General features: G+C 40.5%; 1 protein-coding gene across 1 annotated transcript in view; it reads left to right on the top strand.

Annotated features, from left to right (window-relative positions):
* LOC108902825 (partitioning defective 3 homolog B-like) overlaps positions 1-19721 on the top strand; it is a 173677-nt gene that overhangs the window by 63637 nt on the left and 90319 nt on the right. The window contains 6 exon segments of the mRNA XM_051070118.1: positions 919-1058; positions 1189-1317; positions 11898-12089; positions 12819-12977; positions 16011-16164; positions 19447-19549. Coding sequence (XP_050926075.1) covers positions 919-1058; positions 1189-1317; positions 11898-12089; positions 12819-12977; positions 16011-16164; positions 19447-19549 — 877 coding nt within the window.

Here is a 19721-nt window from a genome sequence, read left to right as displayed (position 1 = left end):
TGCTGTTCGCCCAGCATTGTGCTTATTTCTATAAATCTTCCTTTCTCTGTTCTCTGGCTGACTCCCCTTCCTCTCTCCCTTCCTCTCTCCATCTTCCTGATTCGCTCTCTTCAGGGTCTATTAAGTCTTTATTGATCTGTTCATTTCTGCTGATATGAATTCATACTGGACCAAACTGCTGACTTGGCTCTGCTAAAGAGACCAGACTAAATGAGGTCTATAAAACACACAACCAGACTCTCTGTCTGTGTGTGGCCTTTTTGTACATGAGTGCTTGTGTATGAGTGCTTTCATACACATTTCTGTGTGTGTGCACTTGTTTTTCACTGATTACTATTTTAATCTTCATCACTTCTCTTTCCAGAACATTCGCTCCTCATTTCCACTGTGTTACACTCATTCCTCTTTTACTTCTTCCTTGTTGCTTCCTAATTTTCTTTTCCTTCTCCCTGCCCTGCACCTGAACCCATTTTTAAAACCCTCACACCTGCAGATACTATAGGAGCTGCTATAGCTAAAGGGTTTAAAACAGCACACACACACACACACACACACACACACACACACACACACACACACACACACACACACACACACACACACACACACACACACGAACACGAACACACAATCTCCTAAGGCTTTAAATGATCACACTTAGAGAATGTAGTCAGGAGCTGAGTCAACAACACTGTGTTGTAGTTTTCAGCAGTAGTTTAGAGGGTGTGTATGTGTGTTTGAGGATGGATAGATTTTTGCTCTCAAAGCCTGTGGAAGACAAATATAGAGGCAGGGAGCAAACAGCTATATGTTGATATTGGCCTAGGAGTGTTACTAATGCCTTGTACATTGTACCTCATCTCTCGAGTCACATTTCTTTGTGTGTGTGTGTTTGTGCGTCTGTGTATCTTTGTCTAGGCTCAGAAGGTCTTGGTTTTACTGTAGTAACCAGAGACTCTTCAGTCCATGGTCCCGGTCCCATTCTAGTTAAAAACATTCTGCCTCGTGGAGCTGCTGTCAAAGATGGACGCCTGCAGTCTGGAGACCGCATCCTGGAGGTACAAGGCAGCTGACTGTTGTTAGACTTTAATCATTATCATCACTCTAGTCCAAAATTGTTTAAGTTATACACACTTTTTTGACTCTATGTGTCTGTGTGTGTGTGTGTGTGTGTGTGTGTGTGTGTAGGTAAACGGAGTGGATATCACGGGTGTGGGCCAAGAGGAGTTGGTGTGCATGCTACGCAGCACGCGGCAGGGAGAGAGTGTGTGCCTAGTGGTCCTACGGCAGGAAGACATGTTTCTTCCCAGAGAGATGGTAAGAACCTATCACACTGCTGTATTATCAGCCAGTGAAACAAGATTTTCTGGTTGGGTGGTGGGCCAGTGGCCAATTATATGGAAAACGGCTTCTTGCTCTTTTTTTTTTTTTTTTTTTTTATTATTTATTAAGGCAGCCAGAAAGACAGGCAGCAACACAACTACATTACTTTTCAATATTTAAATTTCAACTCCCTAATTTTGCAATTTTTGGTCCAATCAACAGGCTTGCCTGGATGATGCAGCAGCCTATAGGAAGGCTTCTGTTTCTAGACATTAACCTCAAATGTCAGTGAGGCCTTTTCTGAATTATCTGTACAATAATATTCTGGCTTTAAACTCAGAAAGCAATCATGTAATCCGGTGTTTTACCGAACTCCACTCCGATTGAAACAAATGAATGCATTGTAAAGCTGTTGATATTGGTAATATTTTGTGCTGGTCTTCCCCTGCCGCATTGTTTCTGCTGAATTTTAATAGTGTTTTGATTAATAAACTCTTCTTTTTTTAATCTGACTAATTTTCCTTATTACATTTTCTTCTTTCCCATTTGCTTTCACACTGTTTGTACAGTAAACCTTTTGCTCTTTAGCCGTCCTTTTTCCGTTTTCCTGAAAGTCTTTGTTCTCTAAGGTGATTTTCTGTCACTTCATCACTATTATCTCAGCTGTTTTGGTGACGACTTAGATTTTTCCCTACAACTTTGAGGCGTCACTTGTTTTTCTGCAAACACATGAGGGTTTACAGTCTCAGTTTATAAGACCACCATTTTTTCATGTGGCCCAATTTGCTTTTGTCTCCTCTCCAGCCGTCACTCAAGTCTTTGGTTCATGTTTTCCATCTCTCACTGATATTATCCTCTTTTTATACTGCCTTTTGTGTCTCTTTTCCCTCTGTGTCTCTGTCCACTCTTATTGACTGATGTTTCCTCAACGGCTGCCAGGAAGTTCTACACACACATGTGCATGTGACCCTGAGCCCCATAGGAAATTCTGTTTCTGCAGACAGGAAAGGGAGCAGTGTGCTGGAGTGTGTACATGTGTTAACATTTAGGATCATTCAGAGTTTTGTATCTAGTCCAGAGGTCCTCCATGTATGCGTATCTGAACTCCATGGCACTCCTCTTGGTGTGATGACCAAGGATATGTTTTATGCCTCTGTGCCTGTGAGGGGTTTTCCATTCCTCTGTCCGTCTATCTGTCCATCCTCTTCTCCTAAACATAATATCTCAGTAACGCCTTGAGGAAATATCTTAAACTTTGGCACAAACATTCATTTTTACTCAAGGATGTACTGATCAGATTTTGGAGGTCAAAGGTCAAGGTTGCTTTGGTCTCACAGAACATGTTTCTGGCCTTGTGAACATATTGTGGGAACACTTTGAGGGATTTTCTTCAAATTTGGCACAAACCAAACAACCACAAGGTGGTGATTCTCATTGAGTTTTATAAGTGTTGTTGACTTCACTTGCAGTTCTGTCATATGTGTCCCTTCAAAACTTTTCTACTACAGCACTACTCCTTCTACTTCTTTATCACCATACTGTTATATAGCAAACACTGCTCAACAGCCTCTTGGTGGCCAGTTCCCAGGAGGAGTGAATATGATGCTTTCTAGCTCCCTGATGGAGCTTTGTTGCTGTAAACTGGGCAGAAACGGCAGACTTTTCCAAAATGTTCAACTGTAGTAACAAAAGGGGGAGAAGGGACAAAAATATGTATTGTTTCCTTTTACTTCTGTTGAGCTCCCTGCTCACACCGACGTCTTAGAAATGAACCAAAAGCTGTAAAAATGAAATGATACAGAGTGGCATCATCGGGACCCTCATGGGGAAATCAAATTGCAGTTAAAATCCCTGCTGACAGGCATTCTTGTTACCATGGTTACCCATTGATTTGCATATAGTCAGTATCGCTTCGTTTGCTTGTAGACCGCAAAACGAATTTCGCCAGAATCCCCTTGGAAATGAACTGACACCCTGTTTCCTGGTGGTCTTGATGTGGTTATGTAGTCTGCACCAGTTTGATTGACAGGTTACCGGTTAACTTTGTGGCCACATGGGCACTAGACCATAACATCATTCACCCAGTCAGGAAACTGACCTCTCATTGGTCTAGTATTTTTTCATACACATGCCCAGCCAGTCACACCCATTTGTTTCAAAGCAAGAAAAGAACTGTTTGAGTATTGTTCCTCTGCATACAAAACTGCGCAGCAAAATATCTCCCATAGGAAAAGCATTGTTCTCTGAGTTCTCTGTGTATATTTGGAGAGCTGCTTAAACCAGTCAAGGACGCTGCTGGTGTTTGTGTGTCGCTACATGTGTTTATGGAAATGTGCCTGTAATTGTGTAGTGTCTGTGTGTCTGTGTGTGTGTGTCTGTGTGTGTTGTGTGTGTGTGTGTGTGTGTGTGTGTGTGTGTGTGTGCTCACTGCTTAGACCAGCTTCAGAGGCTGATTTTATTCATTTTAGAAAATGAACATTTCAAGTGGACAGGTGTTTCTCTTGGTTGTGGTAATACAGACCTACAAGGCCTTTAGCTCTTCTTTCCTGAGCTCAGTCACCTTTGTCAGGTTATTTTTTTCATCATTAACAAGAAAAAAAGCTTCTTTGGAGGTTTTGTAATTGTAACACACAAATAATTTGTGTGATCGTGGTTTTGTTGTGTTTAGTCAGTGTGTTTTTCTGGCCATGTAGATCAGGGCAGTTTGTCAGTGAGATCTGTTTGGGCTCTCTTAAATGCACTGGGTACGGCAGTGATGCAGCTGGTATGGAAGTGTTGGGGATGAATAGTACAGATGTGGTGGAAAGCGTATTGGTTGAAAGGCAAACTGATGAGGATCCAGCCTCATCACCTGGAGATGAAGAGTGTGGATGAAAAATGGATAGTTTGACTCTCCAGTACAGAGTGAGTACTGATTAATTACACTGGTGAGCTGCAGTTTCTCACTGGCGAACTTAGCCCGGCTTGAATGCTGCATTCAAGGTAGATGATGAATATGTGTGTGCTTGGATGGATGTTGAGAATGATGATGTAAAGACTGAGGAAGGATGCAAGCCCCCAAACAGGAAGATGAGCAAGCAATCCACTCTGGCCTTGGTGTTTTTGATAGAAGGAAATGAAGAGATGAAATATTGTACAAACCTGTTCACACCACCGCTATAATTCACTTTTCCTTGAAACTGATGTCCTGAGTGACTTTGGTTTATCAGAGAAACAGCGAGAGAGAGAGAGAGAAGTTAGCATTTACATTTTGCACTTTTTCTTTGTACAGTATTTCAGTCAACAAACTTGTGTCTGCCTCTGTCTGAGTTGTCTCTCTCTCTTGCCCTCATCCTCTCTTCCTGACAGACAGCATGCCCTGCTAGAATTCACCTGTGTCTAATTAACAGCTGATGGTACAGTCACAGTCACAGTTTTCAAGAGCAAATGCAGATGAAGTTCTGCATAGTGGAGCTGTGAACACACTCCTCGATTAAAATTATACGTGCAATATAGTGTTGTGTGCACATAAATATACATGCGTGTGTGTGGGAGGGAAGATATCAGGACAGTGGTGATCATTCATTTGACCTCCAGTCAATATTGTTTTCTAACCATGAGCACAAACTTTATTCATGTAGTTTTTGTCAGAGAACCGTCATATCAGTCATATTTGTAACAGTCATACACGTTATGTTTGGAAGGATTGTTGTCATGCATTAAATTGAGCCTCTGTTGAAACTTTCACTTGTAATTCTTCAATTAATCAGATATAATCAGTTTAGCACTTGAGACATGCTGTCTGCGCTCTGCTATTGTTAATTTTTGTGGGTCACACCTTCTTCAGTTGACAGTGCAAATAAACGCACAGACTACACAGAAGCGATGAATCTCGCCTTGTAGTATTCTCACATCTCACTAGTTGGAGTGTTTTCCAGATTTTTCTGTGTCTGTTCACATGAACAGTATTCACACAAAGCTTCTACACAACCTTGCTAATTTAGTTGTGGACCTGTCGCTGCTGCAGAGGGCGGCCATAATAATTTCATATCCTGATTTTTCCTGATCTGTTTTGCTGCCATGTACAGTCTGTTTCTATCAGTGTTTGCTAAGGACAACATTATTTCTTAGGTACTTAGGAACAACTTTGTATGTCCTCCAAAAGACTTTTTCTGTTGATGTTGTAGGGATTCATATGGGAGTGGCAGTGAGTGGTTGTCATTTCTTAAGATGTTTGTAATGAGTTTCAGATTGTCAATTTATACCAAACGTTATGCACAGTTGCAATATTTTTATACCATTTTAACAGACTTTAAACAGTGATAAGACTACAGCTTTTTTAATGGTTTGATGTGAGGGTTTATGCCAGCTTGTTTGTGTTTACAGAGAGGAAACAGAAGAAGGATGATGATGAAATGATGGAAGGATCTTGTCTATTGTCTCCTCCCCCTCTTCCGTTGTCTCATTTTAGTCCACCATCTGGTGTTGTCTGCTAAAGTGTGTGCTCGCTGTAGAACAAAGACAATACACCATGTCTATATGTGCACACACACACACACACACACACACACACACACACACACACTTACTCAAAGTCACTTTTTCTGGGACATACTGTTATAGTCATACATATTCACATTCCACAATAGTGCACAAGTATACATCCACCTGCTGTATTGGCTCACTTTAAAGGCATTTTGTGTGTATGCCCTCACACAGACACACACACAAACGCACACAGAGACACACGCCCACATAAAACATTTTCATCACACATGAACAAGCATACGCCTGCTGAGCTATCTCGAGCCTTGAAACTAACTTCTAGTGAATATCACAACATTAACATCAACTGAAATAAGCAAATTATTAGACACAGATAATTTATTATTACTACTATTAATATTATTATGATTACTATTATTACTATGTGAACAAATGTGAAGAATGTGCTTTATCTAAGTAAACATCTAATGTACATAGTTTAAGTAGGTCAAAATATTCACGTTTGATCCTCCTCAGACATGTTTTAAGACTTTTAACTAGTCCACCATAAAGTTCAATAAATCATTCACAGATTTTTATGGGCACACTTATTCCTTCTCCCTCACTGAAAAATCCATAATCTATAAATATGCAAATATTACTTTGCTTCAAAAGTTCAGCTGCTCGACACAGGATGTCTCCTCCATCACTGTAATGTCCATTCATATTATAGTTTATGTGCAGTGGAGGCTTCAGATTTCCACATCACACCTGTGTAAGCTGCATGCTGGACCACAAGTGGCTCCCACATGAGTTGTAATGTCACACAATTACACTCATCTATCCTCATCTTAAACTCAGATTTAATATAAGAACAGAGAAACCTTCCACATACAGCGCTGAATGTGAAAACAGGGTTTCTTTGATTCTATTATTCACCACCTACCTCGCTTAAAAGACAAAAGCATTAATAATGAAAAATTATTTGGCACGGCCACACTGTCGTTGAGTATACGAATACAAATCATTCACAAACACACTTTGGCTACAGAGGACTGAATGAAAGGTTTAAGTGTGATTCCATCAGGCTATTTATGTAGCTCTGTTTTTGGCATCCAGTATGTGATGAGTCTTGTGTCTTTCCTTTTCCTGTTTTTTTTTTTTTTTCCACAACAGGAAACATTCTCCTTAGTGCCAGATGCTCCTCTCACACACTGACAAATCAGTAAACAGTTGGCAGCTGGTGACAGAGCACATTCAAAACAAAACAACTTTATTGAACAGTTTTTTCATTCAGATTGTCCCCCATCCATCACCACTGCAGCCACTGTGTGTGTGTGCGCGTGTGCATGTGTGAGAGAGAGTGTGCGTCCATGCACTTCTTGGCAGGCTGTTGTCTGTTTCTGTGTGTATATGTATGTGTGTATGTGTGTGTGTTACATATCACTGATATCGTCACCAATGTGACCTCACAGAATCACTACAGTAGATCCCCCATCTGTTACACCCTCAGAGACCTGTGTATGCACACACACATATACGCACACAAACTCCTTGGCAGCTTGGTGTCTCTGCAGGAGCTGCCATCATCCCAGTGGAGAGCAGCCGAGAGGGGTATCATGTCTCTCTTCTCTCTCTCTCTCTCTGGCTCTCTGTCTCAACTCACTTCTGTGTGCTGTTTATTGAAGGTTTATCAGCTCCTTCATTATCCTATCATCCACAGTTGCTGCTGTGTCTTAAAGCCCCCTGCACATGAGTGTCACACACACCCATACATACCAGTTGCGGGTTCAAGCCACTTTGGATCAGCATGGGTATTGTCATAGCAGGATGTTGCTGTGCTACCAAAACCTACAAAACGTAGTAATAGCAACAGTTTTATTGAGAACAGCAAAAATCAGATGTACAGACAACCCATAAAAAAACTGTTTTGATGAAAGATAAAAATTTGACTTTCACTTAATTTGAAGCTGCCTCCATCAGCTGCTTAATTTAGCACAGAAAATAAAAACAGCACCCGGCTCTGTCCAAAGGTATCGAAATCTGCACACAGCAACTCTGAAGCTCACTAATTAGCATGTTTGTGTATCTTTTGTTTAATTCTTTTAAGTGTGAAAAAGACAGATTGCATTTCATAGCACAAAGATGTAAATGTCAGAGCTGGCTGACAGAGACAGTAGACAGATCATAGTCTACATGTTCATGAGCAAAAACACTTTGAACTATTTTCTGTTAATGACCTGATGTTGCTACAGTACGCGTGAGTCGAAATGAAAAATTTTGACTCTTGCCCCAAAACAGATAAAAAGTTGTGTGTGTAGAGTCAGGAATTCAGGGAGACTGGTTACCATTATATCACACTTATAAAGAGGAAGAGGATCATGTTAAGTAGAGGTCTGCATGTGCTCTGACACTGTATCAGTTTGCTTCTAATGCTTTTTGCGCCCCGATGGCATGCCCTTTCATACATTTCTGCCTCTGCTCCTTCATCCAGTCACAGTCAAATTTCAACAAACAAGATCCATTTTAATGTTTCAGTGCACTGAAGACAGCAGCTATGATTTACTAACACTTGCCAAGAAGCAGTTTGGTGTTCATGCAGGGGGCTTCGGCACATGAACAGACGGCTGCCCAGCCCACACCATGGTCCCATATTACAACGTGACCGCCCATGCCCACTTGTAGCCTTGGAGAACGAACCCTGTGCCGCCAACATCTGCTGTGGGTTTCACAGGACCTGCAGGCTGGCTTACCCTGCATCCGCTGACCTCTAATATGCAGCTCCAGAGGAGACTGTGCACTGATGGCACCAGTGCTGTACTCGTTTAGAGGACTATACTCATCAGAATATTTAGTGCTGTATCTATCCCTTCAGCTCCCTCACAGACTTTTTTTGGATAAAATAGAAAACATGTCATGGAGGTCAACTAGTTCCTTTACTCAAAAAAGAAAAAACTTTCAATCGCATGGCTAACCTTCTCTCCCTCTGTCTTTTGCTCTGATTTTTTAATTTTTATCTTCTGTCTTCTCATCCTCTTTCTTTATCTATGGGGTTGTAAAAGCTCAGATTGTGGTGTGTAGGTTTCCCGCCACAGCCTTTGCCATTAGAGGAGGGTGTTGCAGATTGGACAACAGGGGCCCATCCTGAGAGGCCAGTGATGGGACAGTTATTGTCATGAGTCAAAAGCATAGCCTATAATGTCAGGTTATGTCCCTGGGAGTAGTTACCTGTTTGTGTGTGTGTGTGTTGTCACAGCTACTGCTGCATTTAAGCACAGCGGCTATTGTTGTTTGGCCTTGTAAAATGAATCCTTGGGCAGTCGTTCCCACAGCATGGGGCTTACTACACACACACACACACACCACACACACAGTCTCTCTGCATGGCTGGGCGGAAGGGCATCTGCGAGTCCCCCTCATTAAACGAACATGTTGCTGAAAGCAGGTGTCCTCACACACAAAGACACAGAGTGACTGCAGAGTTTATAGCACCATAGTATTAAAGTGTACCCCTAATATTACTCACACAACTGATAACTTAAATTATGATCATCATTCTTCTTATCTCCTCTTTTATTTTATCTTTTTTAAAATCTCACTCCATTTATTTCTCTGGCTCACAGTTTATCTGGCCTTTAGGGGTGAGTTAAGGACTTTTTTTATTCTTTTATGTGTGTGTGTGTGGTGTGTGAGTTTTAGTTGACTGTCTCTCCATCTTTCGGTTCTTTGGCTCAGTGTAATATAACAACACACACTCTGATTCACACATGACAGACACTGAGCTGTCTTTTTAATAGCACGTCATTCTCTTGATCCATCATTGTGGCAACCCATTGAAATGTTAAATAACCGTCACAAGGAGGTTCATCTATGCAATGTGTTTTTTTCTATAACCTTTGACAGAGTTTATGCAGCAAGGATTCAGACACCTTTTTATAGCCACAAATGGAAAATACACATACCTGAAAGCACATCACTGTTTATTATTGTAGTGTTACACACAGATATAACCACCTATCATAGCAATGAGGCTGAAATAGTAGAAATGTTCCATGAAATTAAATTGTGCACTTCCACCACTAATTGTTTGTGCCCTCATCTACTCCTGTGTGTGTGTGTGTGTGTTTTAAAGCAATTCCAGTTAATGAAAAAGAGAGGCCTTGTTTAATTTTGTGGGGTTTTTTTTCCTGAGTTCAGCCACTGAGTAGAAGTGGGTTCTCTCTCTATTCACTTGATTGTAAAAACCCGCAGAACAGTCAGGTTTGACACTAAAAGCTGATGTTTTTTTACTATCCTCACAGGCGGATTGTTTGTCTAGTAAATCATCGGAGGGAGCCCGGAGGCTGTTCGTATTCATTGTTTTACAGGGAAAATTGAATTCATCACCCAGAAAAACAACTTTACATACATTTGCATATTTTTCTCAGATTTCATAAAACATCTCACAGCCCTGTGGGTGGTCCTGACCCTCAAGCTCAGAACTGCTGGTTCAGACTTTTCTACAATACAACAACACCCATCCTCTGCTCTAAATTCATTCTGGCATTGGTTCTGTCCCATGCTGAGAACAAGAAAAAAAGAAATCATAAATTAACAAAACAGGGAGGTTGAATCAGATAAATAAAGAATGTAGCGGTAGCAGAAAAAAACTGAAAACTTGCCAAATCATGACATTACTTCGGACCGAATCCCAGACTAATAAATTCTCACTGTAATTATGTGCAGAAATAAGCCAGCATTTCTCTTCTGGGGGTTTTGAAGTTCTTTCCAAGGTCGTGGAGCTTCCTATCAGGTCTGGACAGTCAGTCTGATTGGGGGACTTTTTCCAGCAGGGAAAACAGCTTTCTGCAGAGTAGAGGACTTTGTGTCGGCTTAACGCTGTTAAACCTACAATCCCCACAGACAAACAGTGTCTAAACCTGACAGTGCTGACCCACGAAAACACACACACACATACAGGCAGACTGAATTCATGCATGTACATAGAAAGCCACATAGGCACAGACATCAGACTCTCTACCACAAGCACATATAATCATTAACAGATTTCTGGCAAACATGCACATGTACACACATTGTTGTACATAAATAGTACAGCGCAGATCAAAAATGCAACCCATTCACAGACACACTTCTACAGGATGAGGCTACACACAGCTCATCCTTTGGTTTTCAGTGTTTGGACTTTTTTCCTCTGTCTGTCTAAAATCAATCAAATATTTTTTTTTTTCCTGTCATACAGTAATGAATATTCAATAGTTTAGTCCAATACCTTGTCCATTCTTTTTCTTCTGATCAACTAATGGCTCTTTAACTTCACTGTTATTTTAAAGGTTTCATAAATAAGCACTTATCTGAGATGAGTTGAGTTGAGTTGAGTATTTGGAATGGAATAATGTTTTTTCGATAAATACCTTTAACTCATTGTTACATTTCAAGTGTAATCTATATCTAGTGCAACACTGCTGCTCTTCCCACTGAGCTTTCACAAGCCCCAAACACTTATTTTCATCTGGTGGGATCCACTTGCTTTCTTTGTTGCTGATAATTTTCCCTCTAACTCTGTCTCAGACTTAGTTATTACTGCCATACCTCCTTCTTGATTGGTGTTTTTCACCATCTCTCTGGTTTTATTATAGTCATTTTCTTTATCTATAAAGTCAGTCTTTGGTTCTTGTTTCTCTGTCTGACGATGTATCTTTCCTATTGCCTCTGCTCAGTAGTTTTGTCCCTCTGCTTCTCTGTGTTTGCTGTCTCCAATTACCTCTTGAAAATGCACAGGTCATTTTATTGATATTGCAGAGCTGAGAGAGGAAGAAAGATGGGTGTATAAAAGCAGCCATTCCAAATGGCTTTTTTCGTTTTCCTCCTTAGAAAATAAACTCTGGCTACAGTTTTTTTTTTTTCACTTATAGAGAAATTTAGCTGAAAAGCTCCTTGTGATGGTTTCTCTCAAATGGAAAAGCTTTTAGTTTAGCTTTTGGAGACTATTCAAGCACAATGAGCTGACCTCTGTCTCCTCGTCCTCACCCTGTTCACCTCTCTCCCTTCCTCATTGATATCTTTCCCTTCCATCTCCATTACTCTCTCTATCTCTCTGTCACCCGCAGAAGGAGGAGGTGTCCCGTGTGCCTGGCTTTGTTTCGGAGAGTGGGAAGGAGCAGCTCATGTTTGAGGTACCTCTAAATGACACTGGCTCAGCGGGGCTGGGCATCAGCCTCAAAGGAAACAAGTCCAGAGAGACGGGAGAGGATCTGGGAATCTTCATTAAATCCATTATACATGGAGGGGCTGCATACAAGGTGATGTAACAATCTCATACATATAAAAAAGAGGAAAATTAATAAAGAAAAAAATGTAAAGCATTTTTTTGTCCATTGTAAGCTTCTTTTTAAGCCTGAAGCTAGCGACCAAAATGGAACATTATGGAAAATAATAACAACCATCAGAACAGACCTTTGTATATGAGATGGTGTTGTGAGAGCTGTTGTAGCCACTTCAGCTGTCTCTGCTTCTCTGCTGCCATGTGCTCCTGCTCTGTTAACCTTTGACCTCTTACACGCCAGGACACGCTTGACATTGTTGAAGACGGCAGAGAGACAGACAAGCAAGCAGATGCGTGCGCACACACACACACACACACACACACACACACACACACCTGTGCAGCTTTTAGTATCAGTGCAGAGACAGACAGGAATAGATGGGACCAGGCCTGCTGTCGAGGCATTGTAAATAACACACCCGGGAAATCAGACAAGGAGCTGATGGCAGTCTGTGTCGAGGGTGGTTTGGGACTGAGTGGAGTCGGAGAGTCATGGGAAAATATGTGTGTCAGTCAAGTTTTTGGTGTCCTGGATAATTCCTTCAATTGTCGAAGAAAACAATATCAAAACGCACAGCAGGAGGAAATGTGAATGCAGCAGTTTACATGTTTTTTAAATTAATTAACCCTGGTCATTTATGCATATACCTGTAAAACACACACACACACACAGTATGTTTTAATCAAACTGGTGTGTATTTTACAGGATGGGCGCCTGCGTATCAATGACCAGCTGGTAGCAGTAAATGGAGAGTCGCTGCTAGGACGCTCCAATCACGTGGCCATGGAGACGCTCCGCCGCTCTATGTCACAGGAGGGAAATGTTCGAGGGACCATCCAGCTGGTGGTGCTGAGGGCTTTAAAGGTACATACTCTCTCTGTCTCATGAGTGCCAATGATTTACGTGTTAATGCTCTCTGCAACCATGAGTTAGACTAAGAGCTGCAACATGTAATGTGATTAATCAGTTAGTTGATTAACCAAAGAATGACTCATAATTGATAGTCTTTTAATCTTATTTCTTAGCAAACATGGCAAAGATTCTGAGGTTCCTAAATGGTCTTTTAAATGAGTGTTTTGGGGGTTTGGGTTGGACAGCACAAGAACATGAGATGTTTTAATGGATAAATAAAGGAGGACTTAAATGTCTTTTTAGGACACCTGCTGTGCAAATGAGAGCACATGCATGCCTCTGTAAAACTAGCATGCATGGCTCCTTTATCCTCACTCTGCATCTCCTATCTTCTCTTTTCTCTCAGTGACTATAGCATCATTTTTTTCCTGTGACCCATTGCCTCTTCTTCTTTCTACACATACTTGACACTAGCCTCCCTGCTCTCTTTCCTGCTCTTACCGGCAGCACCAAAAGAGCATTTACACTTCAGCTATTCAGATTTTGTGTGTTTTTGTGTCTCTGTATGCTTCTTTTTGTGGGTGTGTGAGAGAGATAGAGTGCTCTTCACCCAGCTCTATCTCTTTTCTTGAGTGAAAAAAAAACTGCTGGCTGCTTTTCAGTTGATGCCTTTAACACAGCTCTGCTGAATGTTTGTACAAACCCTTGCACACACAAAGATGGGGTTGTTGGCTCAAGTGTGAATGGCCTGTTGCATGGCCTCCTGGTAGTGGAAGAAAAAAGCTACTTATAGACCCTGTATTGTATGTTCACACACAAACATAACAAACACATGGACAGATAAAGAATTAACACAAAGAGAAACCACACAGACTACATATTAGTAACTTCAGTATACATTAACACAACACAATTCAACTGCACCACATAATACAACTTTCAAAATTCCTGTAAGTTAAACTGCATTAGTTTTAAGTAAGTGTACCTAATAAACTGGCATCTGAGTGAACATAGAGTGCTCTGCTGGGGCTTGCAGGGCTCAGGCCATCCCCAACCAGTCTATTGATGGTCAAAGCTGTTAGCAACATCAAAGAGTTGCATCCATGTTTCCCTCTTTGTCTTAGAGTGGAAAAGACAGGAATAAAAAAAAGAGGGAGATAAAGGCAGATAGATAAGAGACTGTACCTTAAAAGGCTTTTTGGGGCTTCAGTATTGATGCTTTTAACATTACAGAAGTGGAGCACTCTGCTTTTTTACCCCTTCTGATCTTTTTTTCTTGTATATGTCCTTTATTCTTTTTCTTGCTCACCTCTTATTGTCTTCATCTCTAGCCAGCTCTCCCTTAAAATCTCACTAATTCTAACGCTCTCTCTTTCCACGCTAAATAAGTATGGCTCTTACTTAGCAGTTCCCATGGCTATAATCTGATGTTGTTCTTGCACATCAGTGATGCTGGTGTCACTATATTTAAATTTATAGTATTATTGATGATACTAATCAGAGGAAAAACCAATATTTTACTTATTTTGAAGCAAATGATGATTCCTGACCATAATCCTTTGGCAAAACAATGTATTCAAAAACTCTGTAGTTTGACTTTTATACTGACTTATTGCTCTGTGCGTCTCCTTAGACACCTGACTCAAATATCAAATGTTTCCAAGCAGCAGCAGCGTGCTGCCAGTCACAACGTTTTGAGGAGGAACCACTCTATTCTTTCCTTCTTTAGCACGCCAACACCCTGACAAGAACCGTGAACTGTTCTCAAGTGGAGAGTAATGAGAGAGACTGATAGAACACCTCTGCAAATACACAGCAAATGCTTGATGTGGAGAGTGTTGTGTGTGAGGCATGTGTGCTGCTGCTGATGCACAGAAACTGCAAGGTTGTTTCTTGGATTTTCCACTTGACAAAGTGGACAAGTGAAAGTATTCACACCACAATCCACGAAGTATCTACTGAGTGATTAAAACAAAACAAAACAAAAAAAAGAATTAAAAACAACAGCAACAAAAAACACACTATATCTTAAACTATTGTTTTATATCTCAGCAACCTTTTTTGGCGTCTGTAGAGGCATGTGTTTCTCGAGAGTAATCTGGTGGCACAATGACACTGGCTAATGGGATATGTGTTGGGAGAGAGCCAGGGAGGAGAGGGGGGCCCACAGGACCTCTAACATCCTGATGAGTGATGTGTCCTGGGTTGGAACCAGGGAGAGGCTGTGTGAGGGCCAGGAACTGGTGGTGCTGGGGTGGGGTCAAGAGGAAGATGACAAGGAGGATTTATTACACACACTGTACTGTTGTGTCCTCTTTGTTGTGTGAGTGAATGGCTTATTCTACACATAAACACCCGTGAATACTGAATCACACCAAGCCATACATATGCATACATCTTAATGAAAACGAACAGTTTTCCACACACACAAAAATGACAAATAAATGCTAATTAAATTCCTAAAGATATACGCACAAAAAGAGACACATCAACACTCAACCAACTCTTTGTTTGATCGTTACAGGGGACCTAAGAGAACCATGCCTCCAGGGGATAGGTGTCAGTTTGACTGTCACTGCCACACACTCAGACAGATAGACACATATACAAAGTGATTAGTGTTGAAGATAGTAACAAACCTACGGGCCATGGGAAATGAGGTCCCTCTTTTCACCTTGATCCTCCACTGTCTTTCAAGAGTCTCTCTCTTATTCAATCTCTTGACATCTATTTGTGTTTGAATAGTCCACTACAAAGCTCTCACTTGGTCCTCTGGTCATCTCTTAATTTAAATGTAATCCACATACCAGACACTTAACATAAAACACATCAAAGTTTTAAGAAAGGTAAATGACAGAAACAAACTATCAAACATCTTGTTATGTGTGTTTGTTTCAGATTTCAATTTCAAGTTATTAGTCAGCATCAAATGATGTTACCTTTTCATGATTGTTGGGGAATTACAGTAGGTAGCCACACCTGTCCATAATCTGTGTTTTGACAGCGCTGTAATGAATTGTCGTTTTTCTTTCCTCCCTGCCTTAGGATCAACACAGTGTGTCACCCAATCGCTCATTTGACGGCTCCTCTGGCCTGTCGGGACCGATGAGCCCAGTGAACGGTCCGTCAGGATTGGTCAGTCAGGCCAATGGCCCCATTCACCCTCCCATGGTGAACAACTCTCTCTATGCATCTAATGGTGAGTAAAGTTTTTTTTCACATTAGTGGTCAGTCAGCAGATATGACGTTTACATACAGCCCAATGTCAGTTTAATGTTGTTGTTTTTATGTATTCTTTTAGAGTCTTAATCTCTCCAGGGCTTGGTCACATTCTTAGGCTTGTTTACTTAAACGTTTATTCCTGATCTAAAACAGGAAATCATGATACTTTGCTGAAAAGTCAGTGTACAGAAACTAATGAAAACTCATGCAGGGTGAAATTTGGCATTTTTTATAAAATGGATGAAAGGGTTGCCAAAAAAAGGATATTATTTTTAAAATATATTTTAAATTGTATTAGTACCAAAACTCTGGTATTGTATTGTCACCTGTGTTAACGAAACAATGCTGACCAATGTTGATGTAACCCAGTGAGGTTCTCAGATGCTATATTTTTGTTGTCTGGCAATGTTGAACTAATCTGTAATGATAGTATTACTGATGTACACTGAGCTTTCTTTACTTTATTGAAGAAAATTGTCCAGTTTCAAACATTTATTTTGAGCATTTCCTTAATTATTTTCAGACTTTTCTGTCTGAAACAGTGTTCCAGTTTAATCTGGCCTTATTCCATCCCTGATTTTAGCTGAACTTGATGCACATTTCTATTAGTTTGTTTTTCAGTCTTATTATTTTGCCATTAAAACAGCATCAAAGGTGGGCATACTATCATTTTCAGTGAGATCAGGAAAGCACTGCATAAGTTTAATCATCATGAACAATGTCTCCAAGAAACAAGAAGAAACTAAAAACAAACATAAACAAAACAGATATTGCCATCTACACTCAAACCTTAATTAGACACTTTCTGCCCCCATTTTCCCTCTCATTTCTCTCCCTGCTTTATTTTTCTCTTGTGTTTCTCAAGGTGGTTCTGTTTATTTGTTTTTGCTGGGTTCAGCCTGTTATAAAGAGTTATTTTAGTACCGTGTGCTTCATATCGGCTCTTTCTCAATAACTCTATCTGCTCCCACCCCTATATTATGTGTATGGCCTGTGTGTGTGTGTGTGTGTGTGTGTGTGTTCCATGCTAGTGTTATGCTCCATGTCAGTATTTGCCTGTATGTGTCCCTGTTAAAAGGTGTGTGTGTGTGTGTGTGTGTGTTTGTTACTGAATAATATTTCTGCTCATTTAGAAATGTGTTAAGGGCTGCTGTGTGTGTGTGTGTGTGTGTGTTTGATCAGGGATATTTGGCCAATATCAAACAGTGTTGTTTTTTGTGTGTTTACACTGAATCTGGTAAACAGCTTTGACCTTGAATACACTTTGCTGTTCAAATTCACCTCAGCTGTGGTGTCATTTACATACAGACATTAGTGTGTGTTAGTGTGTGTAAATGTGTGTCTGTATACAGTGAGCACATTTCTCCAGCTCTGTGAGTTGTTGCCAGTATTTTACTCTCCTAATGAACTGTTTCACACGCTGAATTCATTTTATTTGGCATTGAACTCCAAATTAAAATGAAGAAATCTTTTTTTTTCTTGCACTGTTGTGTGCTTCTGCAGAAGAATAAATTGAGTTTAATTATTCACTACATATGTATTTATGCAGATGTGTTATTTTTGCATTTATAGATCTTTCTCTTTATCTCTTATCCATCGCTGCATCTCATTAAGTCTTTCTCGTGTTTTTTTCCCTTTCTGTGCACTTTGTCTCTCTGTTCTCTCTCTGAAGAGTTAATCTACTTGGAGGCATGAAATAAAATAATATCATTAAGTTTTAGTCTAGTTTCAGATATTACTCAATCGAAGCAGATGGGTTTTAAGATGGAAACTGAAATGTCCTTATATAATAATGACCCAGACCTCACTAAAGGAGTACTGATTTACACATCAAGATCAGTTTACTCATCATATTTACTACTTATCAGCCTGTCCTGTGTAATGTCTTCTGTGGCTCTGGAGAAGCTCTGTCCAATTAAAGTATGTCAGTCAGAAAGTTTAAGCATAATGTTATGGCTCCTGTTTTTAAGATTTAATTTTCAGAAATGTTATGGTATTGTCAGGCCATCTGATGTATGTGGTAAATTGTTGAGTGATGGTTTCCCTTCAGAGAGGAAAAGGGAAAGGGTGGAGGAGATGGAGAGTGAGAGAGATGATTAGACAGACACATTGTAGACAAATACAGACGGCAGGAAGGAAAAGTTGAGTGCAAAAGAAGAGGATTCATATATCTGCTATTGGAGCAAGCTGCTATTGATCTATCATCTACACAGCAAATGCCTTTTGCACTTCAAATAGTGGGAGTCAGTGAGAACAGATTTGTGTGTGTGTGTGTGTTTGAGGTGAAAGAAGAATGTGTTTTTGACAGTTCAGCTGATTAAGGTGCTGGCAGTGAGGAGGAGGGAGGAAGTTTTGGAAAAAAAAGGCTGAAAACTGAGCGAGAGATAAAATGATTTATGGGAGATCTGAAAGGAGAGATAAATGACAGGCAAAATATCAGAAGATTGCAAGAAGGGGAGCAGAAGAAAAATAAAGCAGGTGATTAGTGTAGAGAAAGTGAGAGGGAGGGGACAGAGATGAGAGGATGTGATATCTTCAGATGCTGCCATTTTCCTCCCCAGCTCCAGACATCTCTACTTTCAGTCACACATGTGCGGATGCAAGCACATAAAGGACACACAGTGAGGGACTGTGCAGTAATCCCAGCATGTGTTGTGTGGCAGCTATGCACTCTGAGAAGTGATGACTGTATGTAAATTGTGCTCGGGCGTGTGTATGAAGTTGTCAGAGACTCGTTTATCAAGCAGATGCAGCCGTATCACTGCTCTACATCTGCAGCAACTTTTATGGATGAAGAGCAGCTGCCTTTGGTGTGAGGTTTTCATCCTCTTTATGTTTCCCTTATATGTTTCCTCATCCAACTTCTCCTTTCTCTCCCTCTGGTTTTTAATCTAAAGACCTTTTGCTCGCTCTTCATCCATATGCTCACTATGCTCATCTCAAACTAACTGCATGGCCCTGCCAAGCTCTCCTGCTGTCTCTGATTGTTGTGGTTTGTGTATGTAAGAGTTCTGGTCTTTCTTTCTAGTCAGAATGGCTCCATTGCAGCATGTTTCTTCATCCAAATTAAAGTGTACTGTCATTCTGTTTCCAGGTCACATCACTCTATAAACAAAACACCAGAAAAGACACTTCTCTTTATTTTTCTTTGTTTTGTCCATAGAATGCACAGGGTCTGTTTGGCCAGTTTTGACTGTCTACATCATATCACAACTACTTTTGTCCTCAGTGCAAACTCGTGCTTCTTTTTTCTTCTTAGTGACCAATGGGAGTTATACTCACATGGATGAGGAAGAGGACGGGGAGCTGTATGGACATGAGGAGTTCAGCAGCTCTGCTCAGCACTCCTATCTACAGGAAAGGTTTGAGTTAGTGTATGTTTGGTCTTGCAAAGTTTCCATGCAGAATGATTCAGAAATGAATGATAAATTATGAACCAAACAAATGTTCTGTATCTAATGTTGTCTTGTTGTCATAATACAACAATACATAAATACATATAAAATATGTAGAAATATAATTAGTCTACTGTGT

This window comes from Lates calcarifer, linkage group LG1 (genome assembly GCF_001640805.2).
Source record: "Lates calcarifer isolate ASB-BC8 linkage group LG1, TLL_Latcal_v3, whole genome shotgun sequence".
Lineage (NCBI taxonomy): Eukaryota > Metazoa > Chordata > Actinopteri > Centropomidae > Lates > Lates calcarifer.
The sequence above is the reverse complement of the archived record's forward strand: the minus strand, read 5'-3'. Positions and strand labels throughout refer to the sequence as shown.